The sequence below is a fragment of the Benincasa hispida genome, chromosome 9 (assembly GCF_009727055.1).
Source record: "Benincasa hispida cultivar B227 chromosome 9, ASM972705v1, whole genome shotgun sequence".
Taxonomy (NCBI): Eukaryota; Viridiplantae; Streptophyta; class Magnoliopsida; order Cucurbitales; family Cucurbitaceae; genus Benincasa; species Benincasa hispida.
Genome location: NC_052357.1, coordinates 8,714,591 through 8,723,195, shown reverse-complemented (window position 1 = coordinate 8,723,195; position 8,605 = coordinate 8,714,591). Strand labels below are relative to the sequence as shown.

General features: G+C 27.1%; 1 protein-coding gene across 1 annotated transcript; it reads right to left on the bottom strand.

Moving 5' to 3' along the window:
* Positions 1–1,922: 1,922 nt before the first annotated feature.
* Positions 1,923–3,066, bottom strand: LOC120084509. Its single transcript, XM_039040303.1, has 2 exons — positions 2,884–3,066; positions 1,923–2,260 (listed from the first exon to the last, which is right to left on the bottom strand). The coding sequence occupies exons 1-2, from the start codon at positions 2,999–3,001 to the stop codon at positions 2,145–2,147; spliced, it is 234 nt and encodes a 77-aa protein (XP_038896231.1). The 5' UTR covers positions 3,002–3,066; the 3' UTR covers positions 1,923–2,144.
* Between the last annotated feature and the right edge of the window lie 5,539 nt (positions 3,067–8,605).

The following is an 8,605-nucleotide window of genomic DNA, read 5'->3' as shown; positions in this document are numbered from 1 at the left end:
TTTATATAAAGTTGTGCACTCTAACATGTAATCTGAATCCATCACTATCTATACATTAGTTAGTTTTAATCGTTTTGACGATATAATATAAGTTAAATATTATGTCAATGCATCTAAATTATGTTTAGCTGAACTTGTGCCCCCTTGTATAACATCCTTGCTCTGCTACTGGATGTAGGTCTATTAGACCGAACTACTATAATCCTTATGCAGATCTTATGCTTCTCTCTTTATCTCATAAATTGCAGGCCCATTTGTTTTAACATTGTCTTCATTATACTTTTCCCCTTAAGATAGATACTAAACCTATTGAATTGATTTTTTTTTTTTTTTTAGTCAGGATTTAGACAACTACCTTTGAGATCATAATAAAGTGTCACCTACTTGATAAAAAAAACGTGGTATGTTTGAATTCTAATTGTTTTCATGCAAAAAAAAAAAAAAAAAAAATGTATTGGAATACCTTGAATCTATTATCTGGCACTTCAAACAATTAAGTATGAGGGTCTCGCTGTTGAATTCGTTTTATTTACGATTATGACCCTAAAATTTAGAAATGTACACCTATATAAATTCTCTAATCATAGAAGAACCATCGTTATGTATTTTGTAACATTCTCTCTAATAAAATTGTTCTCCCTCTATCTCGTGGAAGTAACTAACATACTGCTAGTGAATTATATAAATCTTTGTATCAATTCTCTACTATTTCATATTTTCTATATTGTTTGTTTGTCAATTCTATAATAAAAGGGGAGAATATTGAATGGGAGAGCATCCAACCATAATGCAACCAAATGGTAGAAGTCGCGTTACGAAAGACTTTTCCAACTCTTTTTTCAGTGATTTTTTCTATCGAAGAAAGTATAATAAAAAATGTCAAAGATTATTAAATGTACCAAACTATATGGGTTCAGACTGTCACTATTTTGACTTGAAAGTTTAGAAATATAAATGAATTGTTTGGTGTTGATCAAAGTAAAGTTCAGTGTGAATAAAGAATGTACTAACCCGATTTAAGGTCATGTGTGACAATACATGCCCTTATTTCACATATACTAATGAATTGAGATGTTATGACTGCTAAAATATCGTAAAATGTGTACTTTCAGTCCTTCAATCTCTATACTTTTGTTTTCTTCTTCGTACTTATTATTATAAATTGTGAGGGGTTAAGTTATGAATTTAAATCACACACAAGTAATTGTCTATAGATGCAATTGAATCCATATTCATTGCAAGGCAGTTGAAGTAAATGACATAGGGGATTAGTATAGGTTACATATATTGAAAGTTGGGTAAAGTTTTTGAAATGGAGCTAAACCACAAGTTTCCTAATAATTTGGGGAAAAAACAGTCTCTATATTTTGGGTTAGTTCTGTTTTTAAATTTTAGAATATTTTATTTTTATCTAAGAAATTTTGACTTTAATTTTTATTTGGTCCCTAACTTTCATTTGGGTAAGATATTTATATATTGAATTAAGATTAACAACTCAATTTCAGTTTATAATGCAATTTTTCTTTTCAAAGTGTTAAAAAATTATTTTATAAATTGTTAGAGAATAAATTATATAAAAGTAATGAAATTAAATAAAACAAAAATAAATATATGTATATATAGTTGTATCATAAGTATAAAAAAATACAATTTAAAATAAATAATAAGTTTTGATTGATTCGGGTTAGTTTGGGTTACTTTAAATGAACTCTTGAACCAATCCAACCCAAAAATTTTCATTTGTTTGAATTCAACCTAACCGAATGAGTTGATGACCCAACTCAAATCGGATGGATTGGGTTGGGTTTATTGATTTTTTCGGTTTATCGGGCTTTTTTTAACACCCCCAGCTAGAATACCAAAAATTTTCTCCATACCAAGCAAAATATAATAAACAAAAGAACAAAATAACTCACGGACACTTTGAACTATATTATTTTCACTCTTTTATTCTTCTTAGAGTATCAACCTGACTTCATTAACATCATATAACAATATTAATCAGAGATTAACCAAATTAAAACAAATCTACATTTTTTTATTTTTTATTTTTTTGCATGGAGAGTGAACTTCTCCTTATTCTCAAAGCATCTTCAAATCCTTTAATGTGTGTACTCCCATGGACAGAGCAGCAAGTTTTTTTTTCATGGCGACCCGTTCTGAGATGAAGTCTGGATCGGAGAAGCGCAGCACCGGCAACAGGATCCCGCCGGTGCTGGCTCGCAGCACACGCAGGCCGGGCATATCGGCGGCCTATTAACTACGTCACCAAACTCAACAATATAAATATGAAAGCTCAAATTTCTTTGAATTTCAAAATGAAAATTTTAATTTAATTTATCCTAAGCCAATAAGCTTAAGCTTTTTTAATCTAATGGTTTTGACTCAAAATAAAATGTCTCGGCCAGAAAATAATTTAACTTGATCCGAAAATAAAATGACATTTTCTCTGTTTTATATTATACCAATTTTTGGGTCTGATGCTAATTTTCAAGCAAATATACACAGTTACATGTATCTTTTTCAAGAGACAGCTCTATTTTTTTTTTTTTTTTTCTTTTTAAATATCCTATAATACTAATAGGTTGAAAAAACCTTGTAACTTCTTTATATATATATATATATATATTTATTTTAGTTTTCTCACAGTTTAATTTTTTACTCATAAGATATTTCAATTCTGAGTCAAATTCTAGAAAAAAAAAAATAGGTAGTTTATAAAAGAAGTATATATATATATATATTTTTTCCGTTTACGAAACTTAATTTGAATTTTTAAAATAAAAGATAAAGCATAATACAAAAGAAATTGTGAGTGATTATTTATAGATTTAATTTACAAAAACAAAAAAAAAATAGTTATCAAACAAAATCATAACTTACTTTGCTGTAGAAGCACACGGGTAGCATTGGCAGTTGGAATCGTCATGGGAGAGAGAACCATGGTGAAGACGAGAACCGTCATCAAAACAGAGGTTAGAGAGAATTTAGCTGAGGCCATTGTTGGAATTTTTGAAGAGAAATAATAGGTGATGGGGTATTGGTATGCACTTAATTTTGGATTGGTGAAGATTTGAAGCTGTATGCATTGGTATTTATAATGAAGCCATGGGTTTGAATCAGAAGTGATATACTTTGAAATATTTGTACAATTTTGACTTTTTATTTCATGTTGTATAGTCCAACTTTTCAACCATGTTCCAATATCTTACGCAAAATTAATCAACTTTGATGGGTGTGACACGAAAATTTATTCTATCTCAAGACCAAACCTAGCTATATTGATTGTGGTAGAGTGATTTTCTACAATTGAAAATTATTTTTAATGATTTTAGGGCATGTTAAGTTTTGACTCTAAGAATAAGTGTTTTAAGTTAAATTATTTGAATATAATTAATTTTGTAAGGGTGTTATACATCATGCCAATATATATATGGATAATCAGACTCGAATTGATAACTTCTGTCACATCAAGACGATACTCTACTGCTGAATTATATCCCTTTTCTTGTCCCCATTGAGGAATATAACTGACTAATCCTAAGGCAAAGGGTCGAGAAACTCAACGCCACTATTCTTGAACAATTTGGATTTGGGCATTCCTTTTTTTTCGCACTATTAGATACGAAAATGAAAATAATGGACAAAACTGGCTTCAATTTTATATGTGTGTGTGTGTGTGATAATATGTGGGATTGAAGAAATGTTCATTTTGACATGTTAATGTAATTGGTAGTAGATTCATATAAGTGATTTAATTTTATCAAACGTATATTTATGTGATTAATTTTTTTCAAAGGTAATTTTAGAATCATCAAATTACTAACAACAAAAGGAAATATGATATTTGAGATTGAAAAAATTAGAAAGTGATAGACATTATATAGAGATAAATAAAAACTTAAGAGAAACAAAAAAGAGAAGTAAAGAAAATATTTTAAGAGAGAGAAATGCTACGAAGGAAAATTTTAAAGAGAGATAAAAATTCTAGAGAGAAGCTTAATAGAGCTGGCAAGAATTCGAAGATAGAAAAATAAAGTTATATAGATCATATTATAAAAACATTTTGAAGATTGAATGATAAACATTTATGACGAATAACTGTAAAGAGAGAAAAATTAGAAGGGTTAGTTACACAAATAACAATCAGACTCAAAATAATAAATAATGTGGAACAAGTATAAATATATTAGGGACATGCGACACAAAATTAACGTCAATATCACCGATAGCAGCTATCCGTGATAGTTATACTGATAAATGACTAAAAAATCCACGTGCAGCCCACCATTTCATACTTCTTCTTTCGATTTTCTCAAATTGAAGCTATCGGTGAAAGCTGCTATCGGTGATTGCTTTCAATTTGAGAAATATTAATTCAACCTTGAAATAGGAACATTTGAAAAATTAACTTTTACTTTGCTATTAGTTATCAGTGGCAAACTTTCATCAATTGGAATCAAACTTGAAATATTAACACTTATTATTAATAGCCATCAATAATAGACTTTTATAAGTAGTTGTCAAGTTTGAAAGGAAACTATCAACTTTCAAAGATTAACATTTAAAACTATAAATGATAGAAGTCTAACAATGAGAAGTCTATAAGTGACTATCACTGATATCTACATAAGTCATATCACCAATATCATTAATATCATTCATTTAATTGATATATACCTAGGTCATATCACTAATATATGGATATCACTAATAACTTCTATCAGTGGCTATCATCGATAACTTTTAGCAATGATTATCAATGATAGACTTTTATCAAATAGAATCGTCTTTTATATCATTGATATCATCGATATATGACTATCACCTAAGTTCTATCATCGATATCACTAATACGATCACTTGTATCATGGTTATCGGTGATAGCTTTTATTACTGGTTACACGCTATCAGAGATAACTTCTGTCATTCCTTTTTAACATCAAATAATATGCTATCGTTGATAGGCTTCTATCGTTATAATATGCTATTAATGATAACTTCTAGGCATCCCGCTTACACTTTAGTTCGATATTCAACTTTATTAGTTAAATTCGCTTAGTTGGCTATCAATGATAGACGTTTATAAGTGGCTATAAACTGTTAAAAAAATCATCAAATATTAAGCTAAGCTATCAATGATAGAAAATATTAGTGGTTATGACCGATAGACTTTCATTTGTGACTATCAATTTTGAAAGATTAACACTCAAAGCTATCAGTGGCTATTAATGAGAAATTTTTATCATGATTATCAATTATAGAATTTTATCATTAATAGACTTCTATCACTAATATCTACCTAAATTTGATATTACTAAGACATGAATATGACTTATAGCTATCTAAGTTCTATCACTAATATCATTGATAATTGATATTATCGATACACAAATATTACGATATCTACCTAAATTATATCACCGATTCATGTAGTTTGTCAGTGATAGAAATCCTGTCACCAATAGACTAAGTCTATTATTGATATCACAGACTATCAGTGATAGAAATTTATTACGGTTAAATTTTCATACTTTTAAAATCCTACAAAAAAAAAATAAATAAAAGTTTGTTTGTTATGTTCTCATCTCTCATTTTGTTTAGAAAAGATCTCAAATTTTATATTGAAAAAAATAGTTCTTTTAATTTCTTGGTTCGAAATCTAGCTTTTTCAATTCTTTTTTTAATTAATTGGTTTTTAATTAAAAAGTAAAATTAAGCAGTGAAAAAATTAATAATGAAAAAAAAAAATCAAAGATAGAAAATCAAAATTAACAACGAAGAAAGAAAGAAAAAAATTTAAAAGTAAAAGTAAGCCATGAAAAAAAAAATGGAAAACACGGGGAAGGAAAAGAAAAATGGGGAAAAAAAAAGAATAGGAAGACAAATAGAGAAGGGCAAACTTGGAAATTGAAAAAAATTTAAAAGGTGGTTAGTCACATTTGTCATATATGCAATAAATTTTAAATGGTGCTATACTAGTTGATATTTTCCGTTATTTTGCTTTTTATTATAATTTTTCAAATTAGAACGAAGAATACAAATTTCTCGAGAAAAAGTTAGAACCGAGATTAAAAAAAAACTATAAAACTAAAGAGATTTTAAAAGAGGCTTCAATTAGACTCATAGCCCATATTTATTACTTTTGCAAATAGCAAAGAATAAGCTTAATCCACGTGATACACTTGATACACATAATACTCTTGATATACTTGATACACTATTGATATACATCTTATACACTACTAGTATAAACTTGATACACTATTGATATACACTTGATATATTATTGATACACTGTTGAAAATGACTAGTTATTTAAGTGTTTAAAAAAAATCATAAAAATGATTTTATTGCAATACAGTTTTTATCTAATTATTCTAAACACGATCAAAGTGTCAAAATGAGTGTACTAAATTGAGTGTTAGTGAGTTTTAGGTTGAATTTTCCCAACCTATTGTACATTTATATTTAAAAATGAAAGAAATAACATCATTTAAAAAGTATATAAAACATTGAAAAAAAATGCACAACTGATATACTTTAAATATGGAATAATAGTTGATTGACATACCAAAAAACGTGAGTTTGTTAAAGGTGCAAAATTCGAATACGGAATAAACGAAAATTTAAATTTGAGAATTTTTTCATATCTACAATTTTTCATATGTTGAAGACATGCCACTAATTATACATTTTGGATTTGTCACCCATTGCAAATTTTAAAAAAAAAAACTAATGAAGAGAGAAAAAGTGAAAACATTGTACAGAGTAGACTAGTGTCTAATACATATTTATTATATTAATGTAATGGTTAGTGTCGAATAAGCATAGATTATATTATACATTCGAACGAATATAAATACATTACCTAAACTAAAATATTGTTCCCGCTAAAAAAAAAAAAAGAAAAGCAAACACAATTTTCGAAATTTAAAACTAAGAACCCAATAGTCATGAAATGAAACTTAAATGGCATACTTTTGAAATGTTGCAACTACATAGAGCAAAGACAAGAATAAGAATAACATTAAAAGCACCATAAACCATAAAGGCATTAGTTGTTTTAAAAAGGGAAAGAAAGTTTAGGTGATGATGTGATTGTTGATTTAAATGTTAGAAAGATTTGAGTTAGGTGGGGATGATGTGAATAAAAGATGAGAAACCTTTCTTTCCCCAAAAGCAATTGAAAGGGACACTAAATTACATAAATATATATGATATGGAATCTAATATTGACACAAAAGGAAGCAAAATATGACCTTTCTAAGGCTATGATGTGATCTCATATTATTTTTTTCGTGCATACAAACATGTCAGAAATGATATTTAATCGCATGCTTTCCTTTCTTTTACTTAATAAATAAATAAATAAACGATTTTGTTTTTTAAAAAATTTGTCACATGACGATTTTTTATTAGATAATTGTTCGAGTTGCATAAAGATAAGTGCAGGCAGGACACAACATCCGAATTTTCCTTTTCTTTTAATCCCTCTCAATAGAACCTACGGAGTAGAGAATTTGAATAATTCACTTTTTTTTATTAATGATTTTGTCTTAATAACAAATTCAAGTACTAATAAGAAAGTCAGAAGTATATGTTCTTTATTTGAATGTTGTCTTTTTAAATGATTGGAAACCATGCATGATTCTAAATCCCATTTTACTTTTTTAAAAAAACTCATATGTATGAATATGGTTGGAATTTTGTAGAATTTTATAGGATTCTAAATTAAATATTTAGTGTCATATATTTTATAATAATTTCATAACAACGCAAATAAACTTGTTTTACAAAAGAACAAAAACAAGTAAAATTAATATAACTTGAATTCATAATAATAAAATATTAAATTATTAAAAAAAACTGAATAATTATCAAACGGACTTAAAATATTATATATATTTAATTATATTATTTGAATGTAGAAGAGTATTATTAAATAATACACCTTTGAAGACAATCCTCCAAAAGAAACAAGGTGGTTTAGATATTTTCAGACATCCTTAGAAATTTTTCAGATAAATAAAACATGATTATCTAGAGGAGTCGGACATCTAGTATATGACCATTTACATAATTTCAGATATATGAAGATTTCAACTATCTTGATAAAAAAAAATAATGTACCTAAATGTTGCCTCATCAACGATAGCATAAAGACTTAAGAAAAATATCTTTTTATTAAATAAAGATCCAAAGATTTCAACAATTCATGTCAATATCAAGTTTGTATCTATTGATTATTCAAAAATTATAAGAAATATCACCATTTCAATTATATATTTCATAAATGTCAATCTTGAAAAAAGAAATTAAACTCAAGCATGGCTCAAAATCTGCAAATTTTTATGTTTCAAATTTATCCTAAAGTTGCTAGTTTTTATATTTTAATGACATAATTTTTTCCATATTTAGATATTCAATTAATGTATATTATTTTAATATTTAACTGCAATAATGGATGAATTTTCTCTTAATCATCTTCTTGTAAGATTCATATGGCAATAATATTAAGATCATGTTCAAAATGTTGGCACACACTTTGCTGTATATATATTTCCTAAACTATTGATTAAGAGTGAAATATTAAATGTTAAAT

Coding starts and splice junctions, on each gene's coding strand:
- LOC120084509 (XM_039040303.1), bottom strand. CDS start 3,001: ATGGCCTCAGCTAAATTCTCTCTAACCTCTGTTTTGATGACGGTTCTC. Junction 2,261..2,883: donor CCGTGTGCTTCTACAGCAAA/GTAAGTTATGAT, acceptor TTGGTGACGTAG/TTAATAGGCCGCCGATATGC.